This window comes from Branchiostoma floridae, chromosome 12 (assembly GCF_000003815.2).
Source record: "Branchiostoma floridae strain S238N-H82 chromosome 12, Bfl_VNyyK, whole genome shotgun sequence".
Classification (NCBI taxonomy): Eukaryota; Metazoa; Chordata; class Leptocardii; order Amphioxiformes; family Branchiostomatidae; genus Branchiostoma; species Branchiostoma floridae.
Window position 1 is genome coordinate 12,328,253 of NC_049990.1, and position 23,942 is coordinate 12,352,194.

The window sequence follows — 23,942 nt, forward strand, 5'->3', positions numbered from 1 at the left end:
GGTCATGATAGATCGAAGACGAAGTCAATGAGGCAAATAGACAAAAATTATTTCTCAAATCAGCTCCCATTTATTTTTCTTTCAAACCACAAATATTTTCACAATATAGGGTCGATGAGATAATAAATATCATAACTACTGTTATGTACCGAAAGATGTAGCAATACATCGTAGCGTAGACTGATACAATAGTCCCTTAAGATATGCAAAATAAAAACGTAATAATACAAATATTTGACGGCCATACAGCCATTCTCTTATAGGTCGCTTTCCTAATTAGTACGCTATCATTGGTTGAACTGCAAATTATGATTGACAGTCTTTTGTTTGCCTCTTGAACTCGTTTTAGATCTATAATGGCCGCCGCGTGAGAAAAGTGCATTAGCGTTGTAATATTTGTATTTTCATAAATTATTTCAGTCCTCTTTGTTTGCTTGAACCTTATTTATTCATGAGAAGGTCAAATTTAAATCGGCCTGCTTGCCGCTTTTCTTTTCTTTTTGTGTCATGGAAGCATCTTTGGTAACACCATCTCCAATAGAAGGAGAGCCACACGTGCAAAATGAATAATTCATTTTCTGTATTACCCAAATACAGATGTTTTGTATTTCATCGCGAAAGTCTGTACACATTGATTAACGTTTTCCAGCAAAGATTGGCATTTAATCAACGTAATGGATTGTCGATAATACGTGATAGTGTCGAATTACCCAGCAATGGATTTAATGTCATTTATCATTCCAGTCGCTAATGCGTCACTTAGCGTTGAACACATGTGCTCCTGATCCCAGGTCGCAGCTGCGTTTTAGCCAAGGGTATTTAAATAATCTTCTCAACACGTAGCCTTGGCAAAATTGGCCATGGATAAAGGTGATATCTCACTGCCCTCGGGGCACCGGTGCAGCAATGCGGGGTTCAAAAGATTGCTTAACAAATTTCAGAGATAAAGAATGAAGTTTTTTTTACGTTTTGTGTATTTTGTTGTCTTCTAAGTCATAGATCTACTTTTACGTATTACGCAATATCTATCTAAATCATAAAATATGTGGCAATAAAAACTATTGCCATGGCGACGGTTTTATTGTTTATGATTGTTGTTTTAGGTGTGTTGTAGTTGTATTCTATCCTTTCGTCTGACTGTAAGAATGAAGATTGTTTTACGTGATAGATGTTTGCAGGGCATTGCTGTTAACAAGAAAGGCGATCTTTTGTGACGAGTGACCTATCATAAATGTTTCTCATTGATCATACAAATGAGGTCCTAATTTGCATGAAAGTTATCAGTTGATCATCTCCTCTACCTAAATGTGTTCAAAGTATGAAAGTCTTAGCAAAGAAAGCTGTTGTAGCATTTTCTCGTGAGATCCTAATTTGCATGACTTACGTCTGCATGTTCAACTTAACGTACATGTTGCTGCCAAATGTCACAAGAATGGAATTTTCGTCATTTAACACTATGATGAAAATTTGTGATTGATCATGTAAATAATGTAACAATTTGCATAATTGATGTCTATCGATATTTCTCTCTTTTCTAGTTTAACCCTATTCAGACCGGGGCTGGGGGGGGGGGGCTTTTGAGGCCTGCGCCAACTTTGATGTCCTCCTATAACGCCAGAACGGCTTATGCTAGAGCCACAACATTTGGTGAGTTTCCCTAAAATAATGTTGGCAACAATTTGACAAATTTTCCATTTTTTCTTGTTGCCAGGCAGTTTTTCCAAAAATCGCTAATTTCGGTTCTAACAATGAATTTTTCACGTTTATTTCCTATATTACTGCTGTTTTCTTACATAAATAAAATCTTATGTTATTCATAACATATTTCATAATTAGATGTGCATAAATTATGCTAATTTAATGACGTCATTAGCCAAAAATCCAAGATGGCGGACCGTATGGCCAGATCAAGAAAAACTAGCTTATCATCCCTTAGAATTTGTAACTACCTGGTATTTTTTCATCACAAAACATCTAGCGGAATGTATTTAGTCTATTTCCATTACCTTTCTGATTATTTGTTGAAAAAAAAAGTATTTTTGAAAATTCAAGGTGGTGGATATAATATGGCGGATCTCAACTGGTATCTTAGATGTGAATGACGTCATTTTATGACGTCATTTTGACGTCCTGATGTTGCTATTGGCAACACAACTCGTAGCAAACATTATAATTCTGTTATCTGCACTTGCTGTTACATTTTTGTAGCACAAATTGAAGTTTTCTTAGAATAGCCTGTTTTCATGGGTCCGACCAATACCATAAAATTGATGACGTCATAATTACATCAAATTACGTCATCGTTACATCAAACTTCCTATACTTGTCATATATTATGTCTATATCATTTTCTTAAAATTTGGTGGCCATACAACACGTCGTTTGAGAGTTATAGGACTTAGAACGAAGTGGAGGGCCTCAAAAGCACCCCCCGTCCAGGGATGACAAAAAAGCCTGGTCTGAATAGGGTTAACAGTTTAAGTGTCCTAGTATAATGAAATTAGTATCATGTGGCTTAATAAACTGTGCTAATCAATTATGCAAATTAGCCCCTGGTTTGCATTGATAGTCCTTATTTATGTAAGGCATCTCCGAAGTTATCTACTTATAACAAAAATCTTAATGATCCGTCAACCCCTTCCCGAGTTATTCCCTTCCAAAAGTGTGGTGTAATTACGCACGGGCGGACGAAATGCTGTGGAATTTCGGGAATTTTTACCAATCAGATATATACTTAACAGCAGTAAGCTTTATATTTACCTCATTTTTATTTACATTTGGCATATTTTTTCGTGTTCTAACATGAAATACAGCGTACTTATAAACTGTCCTTATTGGTTATGCAAATTAGCCCCTGATTTGCATGATTAGTATTTAATTATGTAAGGCATCTCTAGATCTGAAGCTATCTACATTTCAAATATCATGAAGATCCGTCAACCCATTCCCGAGTTATTCCCCTCTAAAGGGATGATGCAACTACGCAGGCGGGGAAAAATTCCTGACATGCCTGTGGGATTTTGGGAATTCTTGTCAAACGGACGCATACTATACTATTAGGCTAGCCCCTGAGGTGTCGCCAAAAAATCGTAGAAAATAATACAACACTGCCGCAGTGAACGAATCAATAAGCGAGTTCTTGTACATTTGATGCTTCGACGCCACAATGTTCCAACGCCAATATGCTCCCACATAGCACGTCCCGACAGCATGCCAGTATGTTAGGGTTGGTCCATATGGGTCTAACCTCGCTTTTGAGAATTAGCGACCTTGCCCCATTGACAATGTTCTTATACAGTTACTAGTAGTGTAATGGATACGTCTGTTAAATTTCAGCTGAGATAAACCTTCTTCTATTATTTGAGGGTTACCCTGGACAGTTTACGACAAGGGTAAGTGGGGTGGGTAGACAATAGGTATTAGATAAACTACTAAGTAGCCCAATGACATATCCAAGGCGTCAGTTGTCGAGGCTATTCGTGGTACTGATTGCAATGAGGTCATTCCTAAAAGGCACGGTTTCCTCGAACTTGCTATGAACTTCCGGAAAATCGTGTGTGACTGCATACAAAGAATCAATCTATTGACTTTTGTGTTATTGAGTAAACATTCCCTAGAAATCTACCCCATACTAAAATCTACCGAAACAAGACACAGAACTGCGTAGGAGTTCCCTTTAGTAAATGCACTTGGAGAGGAAATGCGGATAACGCACATGCACATGACAAAGGATTCTGACTGAACCGTGCTTCCTCTAGAAGCAGTGCCTGAGAAGGTTGCATTGTACTATACCGGTATACCGGGAACTGCCTGGGTACTGCATGATCTCTGCGAGTTTCTTTGCTGCGAGGACCCAGTTGTTACTGTGCGTGAACTTATCATGGTAAGAGTTTAGTAGTATCTAAATATTTTAAAACATCGCTATGTTACTGACATGTATAACGCATGATTCTTTAAGGGCTTATAGCATTGTTTATACAGCGCTTTTGTGACTCGCGGGTGTTTGGACTCAATGTGACCGCAATGGCCAGGTGGTCGCTATGCAAAGGTGGTCGCTTATACGGTTGACTGTAGTTTCAAAAGTCTCATGTGCCTTTTTGATAACAGCGTAAATCATTGCCGGGAAATTCACATGGAAAGCCTATTTATTGCCCTTAACATTGACACGTTGTTCGCTCTGACTCATGGGTTGAGCATCATGGACACTTAATGTCAGTGAGTAGATCGCAAAAAGAAAAATGTCCGTTGTTTTCGATTGATCAGCGTTATATGATTGGAAAGCTTCGTTGCCTATCTTGTATACGGTAAATACCCCATTTGTTTGCAACCAGTGAAGGTTTTCGGAAGCGAGCACCATGACTGAAATGGGCGGATGGCCAAAAAGTGCTCAGATGCCCCTGCCAAAGTCATGAAAGTGAGAAATTTGTCACCGGGTTCATTTCTGTGAATATTTTGTGAAAATTATAAAACATTTCCTCGTATTTCATCCGGAAATAAATGGGTTTCAGCAGAACAGGAAGAGTCCTGGAGTTGACACACACATTTTTGGTACCTGCTGTTTCCCACTATCTCACCTGATTTTGATTCGCAAGTGGCCCGTGGACGAGGAAATGACCACATACACATGAACAATGATCTGAGTTGGCAAGCACATTGGTAGAAAACTTTACATAACATAGTTATGCCCCAAAATATTACTTTATGAACGTCCTTCGTACCTATGTACAGGTATGAAAAGTCTTAGTCTTTGTTAAAAGGTCTTATGTTGTTTCTATTATACAAGTATAGCCAACCGGTCTTTATAGGTTATTGACCGATAGGTCGAGTCTTGGCATCCAAAAGCGGCCCCAAGTTTAACTTTTCAGCCCTCCTTTCTCCAACATATCTTGTTATGGCGCACTCAATTGCTAGACAAACACACACATCAACCAGTGTAATAACTTTACTTCTACAACACTAGGAGGTGTGCTTGAATCAACAGCGAACATTGCATCATTCGTGTGTACATACGGGGCTTGTTGCTTGCAACGTCTGGGCAAACATTATGGGTAAGTAATATTGTAAGTTGTGTTTTGGCTTCCTTTCAAAAAGCGTGACTGCACGACATTGTTATGTTTTCAAGTAAATCGCGGCTTCAAATGCGTCCTGTGTAGCTAGGGTTTGGGCCAAATTCCTGCACCGCTATCTAAATGTTATTTGTTTGTCGAAGTTATGTGTGCGTACAAGGGGTTAGGATTGGGGGTGAGAGGCTAAGCTCGCCAATAAGATTACTTGTCAAACTTTCAATAGTCCTTCTGCTACCCTCACGTACCTTACGACTCCATAAATTCTTTAAGACTTTCTTTCAAATCCTTACAGTGTCGTACAGCACACCGGAAGTGTACCAGTTTAATCGTGACATACATAAATCCCTTTGCCAAGCATGATGCAAGCCACACCGAAATTATGTTCATTTGTTATGACATTGTTGTCAAGGCGTGAAAAAATTGCGCCGTGAGGCAAAATATCCATCTTCATTTAGCACCATGCCAAACAAAACATAGTGATTGGCAATGACGTCACCATGAGGTCAGTAACTTAACTGTCTCTCCCACTTCCGGCCTACCGGTCACCACAGCTTTTTGTCGGCCGGACGGTCATTTCAGTGAGGTTGGTAAATATAACCTCCTTGGTCATTTTGAGAGTGTTCATAATATCATCATCCTCAGTCGCTCCCAGTCTACATCACCAGAAAGTCGTGGATTACTGGAAATTCGTGGGATGGCTAGTTCTTCGTCAGATTGGGTAAGCCTTGTCGAGGAAAACTTCCTTTCTTTGTCTAAAACCTTCTGGATGAAGCTTTAATGTTGAAAGCCTGTCGATGTGGGAAGAACTCGTTATAGAACGCAGATTTCGACTTCTGGCCCGGCTTTTATTTTACGGAGGTCGTCACAATTTTAAACGTTGACTAAGGTTTTCTAATTACCGGGAAAGGGAAAGATGTTCTAAGAAAGAAGCTAGGCCATGCCGTTGGTATAGGGTTACGGTATAGGTTCTATTTAGATACACAATCTTTATCATCTTACGGCAACATTTCAAACACACAAAAAACATGCCAGTCAAACGACTAGTTGGGTGGAAGTATAGACAATAAGCTACGACACATTGTAATGTGCCAACAAATGGCATGGTGGGGCGTCACTCGAAAATGACTCAACAGTTAAACTTCCAGTATGCAAACCTATATAGTTTCTTGTATCTAAGTGCCAACACCGAAGGCAAAACGCTGTATCATGCCGCGTGTATACAGTATATGGCGATTTTCTGGTTCAAATTTTCCCCTTAAACAAACTGACGAGGCCAGCACTATTCTCGTACTCACATCACGAGCCTTCGATTTCCGTTCTTGGCCCCTTGTCACGAGCTGACTGCACGGTCGTGCGCCTGTCACACCAAGTGATCATCATGTACTTGTTAAAAACAGTAGTCCCCCAGGAATGTTTGCAGTGTCAGTAGTGACAATACGAGAAGATGGGGAGAGATGATGAAATCCTTCCAGTAAAGGTTCCGGTAGTAGGTTGATTTTAAGATGGACTCTCACTGCACTTGGAGCACCGGTGCGGCACTGCGGGGTTCGTTCGCTGTGGCACTGTTTTGTCATTTTTTGCGATTTTTGATAATTTAGATATTGCGTAATACGTGAAAGTATGACTAAGAAGACAACAAAATACACAAAACGGAAGAAAATTCGTTCTTTATCTCTGGAATTCTTTGAGTCATCTACGAACCCCGCAGTGCCGCACCGGTGCCCCAATTTGAAGTGAGATATCACCTTTAGATTCACACTTTGCGAATCGGTTTGGCTTGATTTGTGATTGCAGCATCGTGGAATTTTCACAACTCGAAAGTTGAAACTGCTTTGTCACGTCCGTGTACGGAGGTATGGTTTTTGGTATGTTTGCTTGTGCATTTGTTGTTAAAATTATCTGTTTGACTCTTTGTTGACTCTAGAGGGTTGTATTTTACGCAGCCTTTGTCTATCTGTCTGTCTGGCCGTCTGTCTAAATATTCATGTGTTTGATTGTTTTATTTGCACAAGAAATCAAACATAATACGAATTAAGGAAAAATGTATACAACAGTAACAGGAGAGGCATGTAAAGCTTTTATTACGTCAACCCCCTCTAAACTGAACAAAATTGATGATAATTGAATAGATAATCAAATAAAGTAAGACATAAAAAATAACGATATCATAAGGATAATCAAATAATTTATGGTATGAACTAATAATAGATAATGAAGTACAATTACTGTTATACAAGAATATGATAATTGAATGATGCAATATGGATTATCAAATAATTAATGGTATGAAATGATATAAGAACAACATATGTAGCTAGGATTAACAGATGGATTTTAGATATCCAAATTCTTAAGGTAGGGGGGGGGGGGTCATTTCATATTGAGGCACGTGTCTAATGCCCATATTCATAGAAAAATGTCATCAGTTAAGAGTTCAGACATTGCGGAAATTTGCCAAGCATAGATATATCATTGGCACGATTGGTCGCGAGTTGTGTGTTGCATCTAGGCAACAGTCAATGGTCCTACTTTCGGGGCTGGCCATGAACGGTATGTAAGCGGTCGTTGCAACATCCGTTCCACATAGCAATATCCGGCCCACCCACTTAACGTTAATACCCCTGTCACTCAAAATGAGAATCGATCACCCGACTAGTCTGCGAGCTCTAATCAGGATAATGACGAAATTTCGACAGTTAATCGCCCAGTGATAATCGCGCGATTTTTTTAGGGTCGGTCGATGTTCGCCAGGCCCTGTCTAATGTGTAGGATAAATGTCCAGGTCAAGAAATACGCTTGACTCTCTGTCGATTTTTTAAATCGGGCGACTTTCCGGTGATTAACGGTCGACTGTGTCGCAGGAACATAAATACGAAATACATGTATTTATAAAGTGTAATGACAGCCATTGTTCGAAACATCTGTAAGTGAAACACCTAGGCCTATGTACATTAGTGATTATTAAAACACACATGTATTTGTTTTTTTTTTTTTCAGTCGGTCTGATTTATCTCACAACCTATTTTTACCAAATCTACTTGGGATGAAACTCAAGAATACTAGTCGACATTAGTGATCGGTCAATTTCCAAGATACCAAGTTTTAAACCCCGTTAGTAGTGTTTAAAGTCGTATTGCCAGTTCTTCTCCTTCTGTTATTTTGACACAAGAAGTTTATGTTTTCGGGGTTGTGTTTTTGTTAGCCTGTGTGTGAACAGCATAACTAGTTTTAACAACACATTGTTCCATTTTGTTGTGTACCTTTCACCTTTGGTCCTTGTGGTCAGCCTATCCTCTCACGTAATACAAACAACATGATTAAAACACTGTGCGTGGGATTTCAAGGGGTCAACAAGCTATGTCATTTAACAACAATGCATTGTTCCATTTCGTTATGTTGTTTTCTCTTTTGTCACTTAACTAAGCTCTGTACTCGTACTTTACATGTAATACTTACAAGAACAAGATAAAACAAATACTGTATGTGGAATGGGCCATCATGCCAGTAAAGGGTACACTTACAACACAGATATCACTAGTAGCGAATGTGGTCACGTTTTCACACAGAGTATTGGGCCTTCCTACGCACCTACGGGGGCCCCGTACGGATCGTAGAATCCGGCAATAAGAGTCGGTCTGCGCCAATATCAACATTCCCCTCCGGCCAGCCAATATGAAAACTATGGCGGTCAAAATACCTTGGCAAACTGTATAGTTTATATATATTCAGTGCAGTTTATAGTATAAGTCTGACAGAGACTAGCTGTCATTCTGTCCGTCAAATCAGGTAGTTTTCCTGGAGGGCACGTCCGTCAAACGCGCAGAGCCTTTTGTTCTCCTCTATTGCAAATTATCCCCAGTTTTTCACGGTCGGGTTGCTTTCCTGTTCACTCCCGGCACCGCGTCTACGTGACCAAAATGCAAAACTAAACCAGTCGTACAATGATAATTTCAAGAAGGGAAAACTTTGCTATCTTTTTATGAATACACGAAGGTCTTCTTTGCCGCTAAATCAAAGTACGGACACACAAGGTACTGGTAGTACTGTAGGCAAATACCTAAAGGGGTTGAAATGTAAAGTTGAGAAGTAATTCTGTGCTTTGCCGGTAGCTTCACTTTTGTATCCCGCGAACCATGGCGGTCAGCATACTTCAAAAGAGGTATTTATCAGTGAGGGGTTGGCGCTATCGCTTATGCTCGGGGCTCCGTAGTTATCAACGGAGAGAACAGATGCTTGGCACTTGACACCCACGGGCCATTTGGGTATACATCATTGCGTCACATGGCCGTTAGCCCCGCCCAATGAATGCTTGCCTGCCACGTTGACATGTTTGTAGAAGACTCATTAGGTGCCAGGACTTCGCCTTCAGTAAGCACGAGCAGCCTGTGTTCGCTTCTAGGACCCGGTGCAGTGATCCACGGTGAAGGTAGGATAGACATGTAAAGCCCCTAGATACCGGAAAACAAACGATTTTTTGTGACAAATCCTGTTTTGAAGTCCTGGGGTATTAAGTATGAGTTGCAGGCTAATACCGGAGTTTGGTTTTGCCGGAAGCCATTTTGAACAAAGGCACGGCAGTTGGTGTAGACAAGGGATTTAATGTGAGAAATATTTCCTCTTTATTCTCAGCACTCAAGCGCTTTTTATTCAGTGTCTTTGCAATTTTCAGATTGGATATAACCGTGTTTGTGACCTTCATTGTTAATCTATTTGTAAATGAAGTTAAAAATCTGTAGACATAGTGGATTTTATTACGACGTACTGTTTGTTTTTAACGAAGAGGGAAAGTCGGCTTTGAGTGATGAAGTCTTTTGTTTCAGTTGCTGTCGCACGCGGCCCAGCGTAAGGATCTGGGAAGGACTTGGACGGCTTCAGCGGTTGTGTTGCTGCCGATACACTCTTCCACTGCAATGGACAAGCGACCTTCCGTGATCCTGCCAACGCCCATGACCTCTAAAAATGGCTACAACCAGAGTTATGAAGACCTGAGAAGACGGCTGTGCAAACCGATCAGTTCTTCCGTAAAAGGGGCCTGCAGCAGAGCACGTGAGGAACAGCACCAGCAGCAGTTCCTGTCACCCACCATTGTCGACACCAGATCCATAACGCAGGAGGAATTCAACAAGATGGCGGCTGTCTCCACAGGAAAGGTGACAAAAGGCCGTGACAGATCTTCGTCACAACCACGTGAATTTCTCCATGCCGGACAGGTATTTCTCACCCAGAATAATATGAATACTGGGTTCGCTTTTGCTAGCTCCGCTCCATTCCTCAAGAATGTCTCAAGCTATGAAAAGCATCCGCCGGAGTCCATTCAAGAATCCCTGGCTTCCCTCAAGAAGGGTTTGGTTGATTACCTCTCTAGAGCGAAAACTACCAAGGAGAAAGGTCTAACAGAGGCAGAGAGGCCTAAAGTTTCTGTAGAAGCAGCCTGGCAGTCCTGGTCACAGAATGGCAGGGTGAGAGGGAAACCATTTAGCTGTTCAACCAAGGGTGCAGTTGTGCCCGCAGCTACAATCAAACCCCTACCGTCAACGGCGAGAAACGACGACGTAATTGAATACCATGTTGCTTCAAAACCACAACCGTACCCCGGCCCCCGCACCATTCACAAAAAGCCAAACGCTGAACTGGAGGAGATAAAGCCAATGGATCTATCACGGGCAGGTAAAGACAACTACAAGACACCCTGCTCAGACAACCAAGCCTCACTCAAGGAGAAGATCCACGACTTGAAAGAAAAGATTCTCGAAACTGAGAAATGTCTTCAGAACATGGAAGACGACGGTTCTGAATTCTCCCAACAACAACAACCGATTGATCTGACCGTTATCAAGAAGCCTAAGCATGTGGACCCTACGCCCTACTCTACAACAGACCTCATCAACAAGAAAGAAGATTGCTTAGACAACAGTGTGAAGGCTAAGAGAAGCCTACGTGCCTCGACCAAAACCAACACCTTAGCCACCGAAAACAGCTTCCTCCAAGATAAGAACAGGAAACGCAAAAGGAAGCGTAGTCATACTGGGAAAGCTTCGGTGAAGTCTGATGGTCTGACAACTCTTCCAGATTCTCGTTCTACACCAGAGCAGGTGGCGACAACAGGAGTGCCTATCCAAAGGAACACTAAACACATAGGAAATAATGGTATCTACAACAGCAAGGTACAGTACAATGAGTCCATGCAGTCTCTTGACAAATCCGACTGCCCTACTGCGGGGAAACGCGGCCGCCTCGATGAAATGGTGCAAGCTCTATCCAAAAGACTACATGATGCCCATTACCCCTGGTACGGACTGGACTACCGTTAGTATAGGCCATTCTCGGCCTGTATCTAAATTCTAAATACAAACAATGTATATTTAAAACTATTTATTCACTTCTTTCAGAAGTAACATTTTGTGGCACGATTGTTGATAGCATAATATATCACGCTATATATACATAGTAAAGTTTTGATATTGCGATCAACATGATACCACATTAGCGCTTCCGGCATTAGACAAGAATTAAACTGCACTTTAGATTTTAACCTTTTGGCTTTGTAATTTTTATTTCGCACATTATCTCATAGTCGGACGATAATATGTATAACCGTTTACAATACTGATAGCTTGACATCTTTCATCTGAGAAGTGATAAGTTTTATATAACAGATGATGGTTTAGTTTTTTTAACTCTCTCATTTCAATGATTCTGTCGGTAAGTGTGTCTATGGTGAGTTATAGAACGTTAACAGGCAAGATCTGGGTTATGGACATAGACAAGAATGCATGGTGCCAACATATATGTACAAGTAGCATAATAATCAGTACTCATTTCAAAATCTAGAAAGAATCTTAATATTGATGAAGGCCTTTTACTGAAGATTTCCAAAGAAGGACATGAAAACACTGTTAAAGTCACAAACGCCAAGAAGTTGCTCATGTACGAATATTGGCAATTTCTAAGACAAGCATTTGGATTGTGTCACATTGCATTGAAATGTGTGTCAATTCCAGATCACCGGTATAGCCTTTGTAGGTACAAACCGATATATGTGAGTGACCCGCCATGCTATCAGCTGCAGGTCTTTAACAAAGAAAGACAGCCGTTAATTACAGTTGATCGCACGTTAAACAGCATATGTGACATTGGAGTCCAATCTGCCTAATGCACCATCGTAAGCACTTAATCACAATTAAGACATGCATATTTCATGGGTATGACATTTGAGAATATCTATTGTTACAGTTACATTTTGCACGACTAAGATATTTGCGGCAAAAATTTATCGTATGTTATTATTTCAGTGATTTCGAAAAGAAAGTATGTGAATGGCATTCTTAGAATATAAGTTGAATTTTTTTTACATATCAGATATATTTAGACGATTTTTCTTTTGCTGGCAGTGTACATGTATACAGATGTAGGTTGATTGGCTCACCATTAAGGCTTCAGCAAAGACGAAAAGAGGTCAATTATGACAATAGATTGCACACTAATGGAAACAACATTTCATAATCATAGTTTTATACATGTAGTTTCTTTCATGATCAAGTCCAACATGAACAGTGATATCTTATCGATGAACATGTCACACTCAACATCAAATGGTTAAGGCTATTATATTGTTGGGATTTCATTTTTCATCTTTACTGTAATGATTCTATTATTGATTTTGTGTCTTTATAGTCGGCTCTTAGAAATAGAAAGGAATTATTTTATGATGTACCATTTAAATAAAGATATTCGTCTTGTAGATAGATGCCTCTTCATTAAAAGTTGACGACAATTAGAAGGAGGGTCTGTTTTCATATCTAACCATAGTGATCGAAGCGTGTATGATGTGTGATCCCGGAATACGGGAAGAATAGTGACGTATCAGTCACCAATAGAGATCCGAATTAAATCAAACCAAACCCTATATGTAAACGAAGGAAAACAGCTGTTTAAAGAACTGAAGCAGCCGATAGTATGACGTAATACCAAGCCTTGGCAGTAGGAATCTGAGGCCCTTGACAGCCCTGTCGTATTGAACTGTACATGTACGGTCAACACAATCAATGAAAAAGAGGGGGAGAAAGGGGAAGAGAGAGGCGTATAATACATACTCTCTAAAATAACCTTTCATCGTGTATCAATCTTGGCAAGTTCAAACATCCTCAATTTCCAACGTTGCATGAATTTGCATTAATTCCTTTGATGTCGATTTGGTAATATAAAAATGGTATTGAGTTATACTTGTAGGTGCGAAAGTAGGTGCACAACCTAAGCAATGCCCGATTAGAGGAAAATCTCCTTTCGATTCCGAAGGCAATAACCACCAAGAATTGTTTGCAATGATGTCGAGCGACCTCTTTATTGGAGTCACTTGAACTTGTTACAAGTTACTCTGTGGCTATGTAACACTTACTAAGTAGTACTAGATAACACTGTAGCTAGATCATTAGACTTTTCGGGAGATCTGGTTAGCAATATATGTGGCTAGTTATCAGTTGTATGAAATGTACAAAAATAATTACAAAAGTACAATGTATATCAGTAGATTCTTAGCAGCGTTCTAGTAGACATTTATAACAGTAAAATTCTTCAATTCATTAGGCTTGGAAGGCGCATACGTATGAAAGTGAAACTACCTAAAAGTGTTTACATCGTTCTTTAAAACGTACGAAATGTCTATTCAACAAGACACAATTGAACTGAATACCATTGCGCAGTAAAAATATGACTGATCTTCTCATTATTTTGCCATAATGGAAGTATTGGTCGGAAAGAGATGTGTGAGAAATACTGTGAGAAAATTGTGTTCGATAAAGATCCTCGAAGCCATAAATTAAGATTATTATAAATTATAAATTATATATATATATATATATATATATATATAATTATAATTTATAATAATTATATATATATATATATATATATATATATATATATATATATGTGTGTGTATATATATATATATATATATATATATATATATCACTGAACGTTGACGGCGTTGCTATGTCCTACATTAGATTCGTGTTTGGCGCTCTGTCAAATCGCTCGACCACAGCGAGGGGGCAACTAGCCACAGCTTTATAAATAGTGAGATAGTTCCTTTGTACTGTCCACTAGGACTTCTTCTGGCCGAGCCTTTTACTTGTCAAACTGTTGACTATCTCAGAAAGCCTGCGTCTCTTCTTCAAAACTGGAGTCTGCGTGGAAGAGTTCTTGGCTTCCTGTGACTGAGCGTCACGAGTTGACCTGCTGACATCATTTGTCACGTGATGGGAATCTGGTGACGTGGCTGATGTAGTTACTGATTCACCAACCGGATGTGGCCGGAATGTATGGTTCACCTTTCCGGTGACGGTTAGATCCACCGGATGTTCACCATTATCACTCCACATCACGCTGTCCTTTTTCAGTTTCTTCAAATTGCATATGGCCTCTTGTGATTCTTGAAGCTTCCTCTTTAGAGTGTTGATCTTATCATCGCAAGGGAGTGGGCTGTACCTTACCGGGCGGCAACTTCGGGTATTAACAACCCCATTCCGGTAAACACTGCGTCCACTTGTTATGAAGGGACGTTTTGCAGCCTGTTCTCCCATGTTGTTTGTGCTCTGTTTGTGTGTGGGATCTTTCGAAAACATATTTGATGGACGTATCCCGTCATGTGACCGTGGAAAAATTGATTTTTCTTGAATTCCTGTGTTTGTCGCGGAAGCTTTCGTATTGTGGACGTTGATGAGTCCGTTGGACGCCTTCACGAGGAAGTTGAGCAGTGCTTTCCTGTAGTACGTATCGCCTGATGTGATGAAGGTGTTCGGGGTTACACCTGTAGGTAGTGAACCTGTCACGACACTGACACTGGCGGCCATGTTGTCTCGGGTGCCCGGTTGAGCTGATGACCCTGACATCCTGTCAAACTCCTCCAGAGTGATGGACTTGATGTCCGAGATAGTTGGTAAACTGTCCGTCATTTCGGTCCGATTTCTTCAGGTTGTTACTTGGACTGTTGTCTCTGTAATGCTGTTGACCAGCTTTTACCCCTCACAGCCCCTCTTACAACTAGCGTCTTATTGCAGGATATCCGGCCCCCGGAATCTTGTGACTTCAATAGCAAAGTGCACCACAGGTCTTTGCTCCAGGGTTGCCGCCAAATTCCTTTCTGCATACGAAAGAAAAGAGGCCCATATTAGGTAGTGCCCTTGAAGCGATTGCGCAACTACGTGATGTAATTGCACAACCACCACGAAATCATTCTGGAAGAAGTGACTCGTGCCGAAACAAAGGTTCACGTATATTTCCACTCCCTACGTGATAGACAACCTTGTTTACAGATCCTCTATATACATCGATTTGTCTGCTTTGACTACACACACAATAATACACAGATATGTTGAACGTTAAATAGATATATTACCGGGTCTTACCGAGCTTACGTGTCATGTATTACAACGAGGACGGAAATACTTTGCATGCATAAAAGGAGTCAAGTGTTCCCTTCCGCCATCTGATCCAAATCTGCACTCATGTGACTGAAGTGGACTTGGCAAACAGACGGCTCCAAATAAGAACGTAATCCCGAGTGGGGATATTAGATAACAATCTCCTAGGGCAGGAAGGGGTCTTAAATGTACACGAAACAGGGACATATCATCGGACAAACTTGACAGTGAACTGAAGATATGTCTATTGAAAAATTAATATACTTAGGCCATGTACTCACTATGTTGCTGGGTCGGTTTGGCACAAGAATCTCTTCAGTGGCAGCTGTTCTGAAATAATTCATTACCCAACGACGGCCTCTTTTTATAACTGAAAGGCAGTCCAAACCGGTTTCAGCCGGTCCAGAGCGGTCGAGCATTAGTCACGCAAGGCTATAAATAGCCGTTGCCCACTAAGTCAACAGACACCATAGCTACGCTATTGTTGTTTGTTGACTGGGCAATAAGAGCAAGAGGAAACAAAGGCCATTTGCGCTATCTTATTGTACAGCATATCTAATGGATTTTAACTAATAAAATATCACTTTTTCGTCATCATAATCATCCTTTCTTTCTCAGTGTGTCTTTGCTTTTTCCTTTTTGTTGTTCTCTTTTTTCCCTTTGAACCATACAGTAAACTGCAGTAGTGACTGCTTTGTCTTGTACAAGAAGACACTAAAACACGAAAGACCAGACAACCAGACTAAATCACGCGTTTATCATATGCAGCAGACCTTCGAATTTCACTGTGATAAAGAACCCTGAGCTGTTGCTCTTGATTTCTGGTGATGAGGATAGTTCTCTTGGACTGGAGCTGCATGGCCATACGCAGCAAAAGCTTGTGTAACTGAAATGGAATCGTACATGTATGTACTAGCATTAACTTTCTATTCATTGATGTCATTCTGGCCATGGACGTCCATAAGATAGACCTTGACACAACATATGATGGCTATCGATAGCTTCCGACACCTGTCAACTGGATACTTCATTCTGTATGATTAGAAAAGTTCTAATGATCTCCAATATACAGGGTCTTGATTTGCACCATTTCGATTACAGTGGACGCCTCTCAAAAATCACTAATTTTGGTTTAAACAATGGGATTTTAAGTTTTTTTGCTAAACTTAACTTCTTTTTATATATCTTTATCATCTACGCATCTTAGTAGAACATTTATAATTATATGTTCATAAATTATGCTAATGAGATGACGTAATTGGTCAAAATCCAAGATGGCCGACAATATCAAAATGAAAAGTGTAACCAGCTTATTTTCACTCGGATTTCATCACTACTTGGTATTTTCTTACAGAAACATTCATTTGAACGTTTTCAATCCATTTTTATGGGGTTTTAGCGCTATATGTTGGAAAAATGTATCTTAAGACATATAAGGTTGATATTCCAAGATGGCGGACAGCTAAACTACAGATGACGTCACTTAGGACATCATTTTGACGTCGTAGCGTCGGCTTTTGACAACAAAAGTCGTATAACACTTAAATGTTGATAAAAAAAACTTTATTGGTAACATTTTGTGTGAAATATTTAGGTATTATGGGAATTCCCCGTTTTAGCCGAAATCAATTAATGACGTCATAATTACTTCATATTACGTCATAATGATATGAAAATTTCAGGAATTATAAAACTTGACTGGCATATCACCCCTGCAAATTTGGTGATAGTACAGTAAGCAGTTTCCAAAAATACGAGGGGGGGGGCGAATGAGCCCCCCCCCCCCCCGGCGTCCAGGGAATGCCCAAAAAGCCCAATCTGGATAGGGTTAAACTCGCCAACATGGCAAGTATTGTTACCGAGCGATTCAAAATATAATTACTACGAAGTCAATAAAAAGCCTCTCTATAATAACGACTCCAGTAGACTTTAGAAGATAATAATCAGCAAAGACATTTTTGATGAGTGAAAATAGTAATTTGACCGCACTACAAGAGAGTTTCTGTTCTTCGTCCAAACAATTGATTCAATTCTTCATCAAGATATTCAGAATAACTGTAGGTGACAGGATAATGGGTATTTTTACTAAAGAGTACATCCTTACTGCAAGCTCATGCCTGCATTCTAATTGCAAACAGCGTGGTATACCTAATTGTATAGTTAGTTAGTTAACAAAGAAGGAACATGATATTTATAGATGAAAGGGAAATAACATCTATTCAAACTCTACTTCTACTTAATAAGCTGTTTAATGGGTTTACTGGACCTCTCCTTTGCCAAGAAAATTACCTGTCTCAGCCAGTGGTGGTAATCAACGGCCTTCAGTCTGTCACCATGGCAACCATTGACGTCACGTACTTCAAAGAAGTGGTGTTGTATATCAGCATTGGTATCTTAGGTAATTTGATACATGCCAAACACATGCCACATAGACTGTTTATTACATGTTTATAAGCAGCTGGTGCTTAGCCTAGGTGACCAGCTCGGAAGGTACTGGCAGCACAATATGGCGGATTTGCTAAACATGATTAGGTGTCCTGGATAAAATGTCCAGTAAACGCTATCGAATGATCCACCTTTTACTAATTAGTTTGTATCGGGTGTTTGCCCATACGTGTATATGACGTAAGCATTGTCCGCCATGCTGGATGGTTAAACTATAGCTCGGTTAACTCAAATGAATATATTTATACATTATTACAGTTACATAAGTATGGAATTGACTTACTGAGCCAAATCAGTGGCAAAATAGAAAATTTGTATAAAATGCATCAACAGTTAAAGTTGTCTATTCAATCGCTAAATTTCATAATCGCAATTATTTCATTGCTGTGTCGAGGCCAGCTAGCTAGAACCTTGTTCCTACAGCTGACATACAAAGCCATCAGCTACTCCTTTTTCTCTAACCCTTTAATTTTCATAATTTCCGAACGCAATATTATATGGCTTTGCGGCATCTGTCACTCCCCCGCTTTCTCATTGTGTATCTGAATCGTCAGAAGGTTGCAGCTCAATACGACAGGGTTATCACAGTCCATCTGATGCCGAATACCGAGGCTTGGTATGACGTCATACCATCTACTACTGGTGTTCATTCAGCAGCTGTAACCACCGTGGGAACACAGGATATCATATAATCTCAAAGCAGATCCTACGGTAGCATAAGATAGTATCAAGGGCTTGCAAAGGATTGTAGCCAACCTAGGAGTGTACCGGTAGCCAATGCACACTCTTAGGCCGGGTAATACTACTAGTATTTTATGCTACCGCGTACCGTAGGATATGCTTGGATCTGCTCAAGCATGTCCCGCTAGCTAACGATATACGATAATTACTTGTGTTATGTAAGGGCTGCCCCTCATTGTCGTCAATTATTTATTGAATTTACTCACACAAAAAGGACAGGTCGTTCAGTGTAATATAACCAGCTGCTGCCGCGCCGCGTGCCTGTGAAGCTTTCACCGAAGGACGCGGTTATTTGTTATTGGGTGGGCCGACTACTCACTCTTTGCATCCAGGGGCTGAATTGCGAGGAGCTTACAATAGACGGGGCTAAATCACAAGGGTCTGGAGCGAGATGCCATTCGGCGCCACTCAGGTGACCTCAATACGACAGTAATTGCCCCAGGTGCGGCCAAGGTACTGTAGGTTTGAACCGCTCACACCGCACCATCGCACATGTGGCGGGTTCTTTAATGTAACTTGAGTAAAGTGAGGAAAATCGTGTAAAGTGCCTTTCCCAAGGGCACAAGATCGGCAGCACGGCAGTCGGATTCGATCCCGCAACCTCTCGGTCACGAGGCGAACACAATATCACTGTGCCACGCGGTTATAACGGCTATATAGATACAGATACAGATGCAGATACAGAATATTTTTATTTGAAAGGTATGCCAACTTAGAAGGCCGTTTATACTGGCTGTGTACATACAAATTCAAGCCATAGAAATAAAGAAAAACATTACAGTAATACGTCCAACACTTTGATGTGTGTGACATGCTCATGCGATAAGATGTCCATGTTGCACTTGAATAAAGGAAACTACATCAGGAAAATTAGAATTCGTCAGGCACGTTATTATGTCTATAAATGTACAATCTACTGTAATAATTGACATCTTTTCTTTGTTGAAGTCTTAATTGTGAGCCAAATTAACTTTCTCATACTTGTGTACACTACCAGCAAAGGACAATGTCGTATAGATATGTCTGATATGTAAAACAATGTCGATGCAATTAGAGTATCATTACTTACATTCTATTCGAAATCACCTATAGAAACATGGTATTTTCGTCACAAACATCTTACTTGTGCAAATTGCTAGCGTAACAATAGACTCATAAAATATGTATGTCTAAATTGTGATGAAGTGCTTACGATGGTGCATTAGGCAGATTGGACTCCAATGTCACACATGTTGTTTAACGTGCAATCAACTGTAATTAACGGCTGTCTTTCTTTGTTCAAGACCTGCAGCTGATAGCATGGCGGGTCACTCACCTATATTGGTTTGTACCTACAAAGGCTATACCGGTGATCTGGAATTGATACGTATTTTGATGCAAGGTGGCATATTATTACCTATCGAGTCACTTTGAATGCTAGTTTTAGAAACTGACAATAATGGTGCGTTAGCAACGTTTTACGTTTCTGACTTAATCTTTGACAGCATTTTCACACTCTTATTGCCTATTGGATACTAGTATCTTTGGAAAAAGAACCATCACCATGTTAAAAGTCTAGATTTTAAGATAAATGTTAAAATACAGGATGAGAATATAACCGATGCCACCTATTGTCCTTACCAGGGTTTCTGAGCATCATGGAGTCTGTTGGAGAGAGCTTGCACCATCTCATCGAGGCGGCCGTGTTTCCCCGCAGTAGGATAGTAGGATTTGCCAGGTGAATGCATGGACTCGTCGTACTGTCTTTTCTTGCTATAGATACCTTTATCTCCAATGTGTGTTTTGTTCGAGTGAATAGGCACTCCTGTTGTCGCCACCTGCTCTGGTGTAGAGCGAGAATCTGGAACCACCATCAGACCATCAGACTTCACCGAAGCTTTCCCAGTATGACTACGCTTCCTTTTGCGTTTCCTGTTCTTATCTTGGATGAAGCTGTTTTGGGTAGCTAAAGTGTCGGTTTTTGTCGAGGCACGTCGGCTTCTCTTACCCTCGATACAGTTGTCTAAGCAATCTTTCCCGTTGTTGAGGAGGTCTGTTGTAGAAGAAGGCAGAGTGTCAACATGGCTAGCGCTTGGCGTCTTGCTAACGGTCAGATCAATCGGTTGTTGTTGTTGGGAGAAATCAGAACCGTCGTCTTTCATATTCCCAATTCTCTGAAGATCTTTCTCAGTTGCGTGAATCTTAAATTCTTTCAAGTCGTGGATCTCGTCTTTGAGTGATGCTTGTTTGTCTGAGCAGGGTGTCTTGTAGTTGTTTTTACCTGCCCGTGATAGATCCATTGGCTTTATCTCATCCAGTTCAGCGTTTGGCACTTTGTGAATGGTGCGGGGGCCGGGGCACGGTTGTGGTTTTGATGCAACATGGTATCCAATTACGTCGTCGTTTCTCGCCGTTGACGGTAGGGGTTTGATTGTAGCTGCGGGCACAACTGAAGCCTTGGTTGAACAGCCAAATGGTTTCCTTCTCACCCTGCCATTCTGTGACCAGGACTGCGAGGCTGTTTCTGCAGGGACGTTAGGCCTCTCTGCCTCTGTTAGACCTTTGCCACAAGCAGCTTTCACTCTAGAGAGGTAATCAACCAAGCGATTCCACATGGAAGCCATGGTTTCTTGATTTAAATCCCGTGAATGTTTTTGATAGTTCGAGACATTACTCGAGGGGATTGGAGAAAAAGCAGACCGTGTCTTCATGTCATTCTGGGTGAGTAATACCTGTTTCGTGCTGAGAAACTCACGCTGTTGTGGACCCTTTGTCACCTTTCCTGTGGAGACGGTCGCCATCTTGTTGAATTCCTCCTGAGTTATGGATCTGGCGTCGACAATGGTGGGTGACAGGGACTGCTGCTGGTGCTGTTTCTCACGTGCACTGCTGCAGGCCCCTTTTACAGAAGAACTGATCGGTTTGCACAGCTGTCTTCTTAGGTCTTCGGAACGGTGTGTGTTATCACCTTTAGAGGTCATGTTTGTTGGCAAGATCACGGAAGGTCGCTTCTCTATTGGAGTGGAGGAAGAGTATTTGGAAGCATCACAACCACTGAAGTCGTCCGTAAGTCCTTCCCAGCTCCCAAGTACCATAAGCTTCGTGAGACAGGTACTGAAACAAACGTAGTCGGCTTTCATTGAAATGATTTGACTCAAAGCCGCCATTCCTCTACGTTAAAAACAAACAGTGCGTGCTGATAAAATCTACACTGTCGAAAGCTTTTTGAATCTATCGACAAATAGGTTGAGAATAAGGCTCGAAAACGCATTTATATCCAACATAGAAGCAACTAGATTACATTATATAAAAACACTAGACTAAGTGTGCTGAGAACAAACAAAACTTTCTCACATCAAAGCCGATTATCTGCACTGTAGCTGTCGTGCCGCTACTCAAAATGGCTTCCGGTAAAACCAAACCCTGATATAACGTTATACTCTTCAGCATACCCTTTTTACCCGGCGCAGGATTCTAAACAGGATCTGCACACAGAATTCTTTGTTTCGGGATGCAAGGTTCTCGCATGTCTGTCCTAGACTCCCGCCTTCCTCCCACGGTGGATTACTGTTCAGCTCAGGAAGCGAAGGACACGGTCTGTCCCTACAATGCGAACACTCGGCACCTAATGAGTCTTCTACAGCAACATGTCAACGTGGCAGGCAAGCATTCATTGGGCGGGGCTAACAGCCGTGTGACGCAATTATGTGTACTCCATTGGCCTGACATGTCACCGACAGCTAGCCAGTGCGTACGTGCTTTCAAAATTAGACAAAGTATCGTCAACTTAAAATCTTTATAATTTACGACGGAACGACGGAGATGAATCGCTTTGAAGATTTGCCAGGAGAAGAAAGATAAAGAAGAAGCTGATTCTTTACGAATACAATATTAGCCATACCTACGGCACGGTTGAAATGTGATAAATAGCACGGTACCGGTATCAGCACCAGTCTTGATTTGGCACAGTTCCACCTGCCTGTCAAGCAGTTGGCTTCAAATGACGTCAGATGTCAAGGCCATCGGTTTACAATATCAGTGGGTGGATGTGCTGGGGTGAATGATAAATCTCCTTAGTATATGCTGGTACGTGTTGGCAAAAGGAAGACATATGGTAGATTTCGGACACCTACCGGCTTTCTACGATACAGCAGCGGAACGGCCGTTTTTATATGTCGTGTTTTAGACATGCTATGGTCATGAGTATAGCTCTGCGGACAGAATGTAACTTGTAACTTTGTAATGGACTATATCAAGCAAGGATTTATCTGTTTTTAGCATGTACCGCAGGTGCTGATTATCACAAAAATGAATGCAAGTTGTGCAAATTTGCATATCTAATTTGCATAACTAGTTAGCAGTTGAACTCAATAGAATGTCCCCTGCTGGATCAATGCATAAACTCTTAGATGTCACCGAGCAAAGCAAGATCCTGACGAGATCAAGATGATGAGAAATACATATCTTCACTTTCTTCCCTAAAATAACAACATTAGATGCATGTGGAAATCTAGTACCAAGTCAATAGACCAATTTTACTGATGACTCATTTTACATAAATTTGCCATTTTATCATTAACCATACCTCGGTGAGCTAATTTCATACTTATAACATTACACATTTGAATATACCTAGGTTTAACTTAACAGCATAGTATGTCCATAATAGTCATATGAGTGCAACCACCCAACACAAAGTAACTAGTAAAAAGGGAATCTTTTGATATTATTCTAAAGCTGGGCGCTAATCAGGTTTTGTAAACCTTCGACATACTGTGTTTTAACTTCATCCAATCTGCTCTTGTCCAATCTTCTTGTAAACATGAGATAAAATGTTTATTTGGCATGTAGAATGAGTAAGATAGAGCTTGTGTCAAACAAGCTATATGTAAACAAGGAGGTTAACATGCGTTAAACAGTTTATGTGGCGTGTAAAGAGCTTGAGTAATTAGAGGAATGAAATGCAACACCTCTCCTTTTGAGTGCATGACGTCAATGTTGCCATGGTTACAGACTTAAAGTAAGGCCGCTGATTAGCACGTACTGAAATTGTTGATTTTCTCGGCAAAGGTGAGGGTTAGTACTAATAGTGCTATCCATTCAAATAGTATATGTCATTAACAGTTATACACATGTTTGTTTAGCAGTGAATGTGAAAAAATACAATTTGGAAGAAGAGATACTCGTTGTATTTGTAATTGCATTGCAGTTGGCTGATTACTATTTTTTGTTCTTTTCAATAAAACACTATGGCATACATTATTAATGCTTTGTGATCATTCTTAATCAA

The 23,942-nt window shown here is 40.6% G+C and overlaps 3 protein-coding genes across 7 annotated transcripts; 1 reads left to right on the forward strand and 2 right to left on the reverse strand.

Annotated features, from left to right (window-relative positions):
- Window positions 1–3,728: 3,728 nt before the first annotated feature.
- On the forward strand, window positions 3,729–12,807 carry LOC118427562. Of its 4 annotated transcripts, none has more exons than XM_035837399.1 (2): window positions 3,729–3,883; window positions 9,887–12,807. In XM_035837399.1, exons 1-2 carry the CDS (start codon window positions 3,881–3,883, stop codon window positions 11,375–11,377), a joined length of 1,494 nt encoding a protein of 497 aa, XP_035693292.1. In that variant the 5' UTR covers window positions 3,729–3,880; the 3' UTR covers window positions 11,378–12,807. The 4 variants fall into 4 exon arrangements, with proteins under 4 accessions (XP_035693292.1, XP_035693291.1, XP_035693293.1 ...); XM_035837398.1 differs by lacking the exon at window positions 3,729–3,883 and adding an exon at window positions 5,592–5,784; XM_035837400.1 differs by lacking the exon at window positions 3,729–3,883 and adding an exon at window positions 9,131–9,492.
- A 1,228-nt stretch (window positions 12,808–14,035) lies between these two features.
- Window positions 14,036–15,870, reverse strand: LOC118428147. 2 transcript variants are annotated; one of them, XM_035838137.1, is made up of 2 exons: window positions 15,769–15,870; window positions 14,036–15,207 (listed from the first exon to the last, which is right to left on the reverse strand). In XM_035838137.1, the coding sequence occupies exon 2, from the start codon at window positions 15,017–15,019 to the stop codon at window positions 14,168–14,170; it is 852 nt and encodes a 283-aa protein (XP_035694030.1). In that variant the 5' UTR covers window positions 15,020–15,207; window positions 15,769–15,870; the 3' UTR covers window positions 14,036–14,167. The 2 variants fall into 2 exon arrangements, with proteins under 2 accessions (XP_035694030.1, XP_035694031.1); XM_035838138.1 differs by lacking the exon at window positions 15,769–15,870 and adding an exon at window positions 15,473–15,701.
- A 4,314-nt stretch (window positions 15,871–20,184) lies between these two features.
- Window positions 20,185–22,510, reverse strand: LOC118428201. The gene is made up of 2 exons (XM_035838206.1): window positions 22,007–22,510; window positions 20,185–21,766 (listed from the first exon to the last, which is right to left on the reverse strand). Exon 2 carries the CDS (start codon window positions 21,745–21,747, stop codon window positions 20,290–20,292), a length of 1,458 nt encoding a protein of 485 aa, XP_035694099.1. The 5' UTR covers window positions 21,748–21,766; window positions 22,007–22,510; the 3' UTR covers window positions 20,185–20,289.
- Window positions 22,511–23,942: the final 1,432 nt, after the last annotated feature.

Bases quoted from the DNA above. Each gene is read 5' to 3' on its own strand.
- LOC118427562 (XM_035837398.1), top strand. From the start codon at position 5,761: ATGGCTAGTTCTTCGTCAGATTGG. The intron at 5,785-9,886 runs GTAAGCCTTGTC...CTTTTGTTTCAG, and splicing joins CTAGTTCTTCGTCAGATTGG to TTGCTGTCGCACGCGGCCCA.
- LOC118428147 (XM_035838137.1), bottom strand. From the start codon at position 15,019: ATGACGGACAGTTTACCAACTATCTCGGACATCAAGTCCATCACTCTG.
- LOC118428201 (XM_035838206.1), bottom strand. From the start codon at position 21,747: ATGGTACTTGGGAGCTGGGAAGGACTTACGGACGACTTCAGTGGTTGT.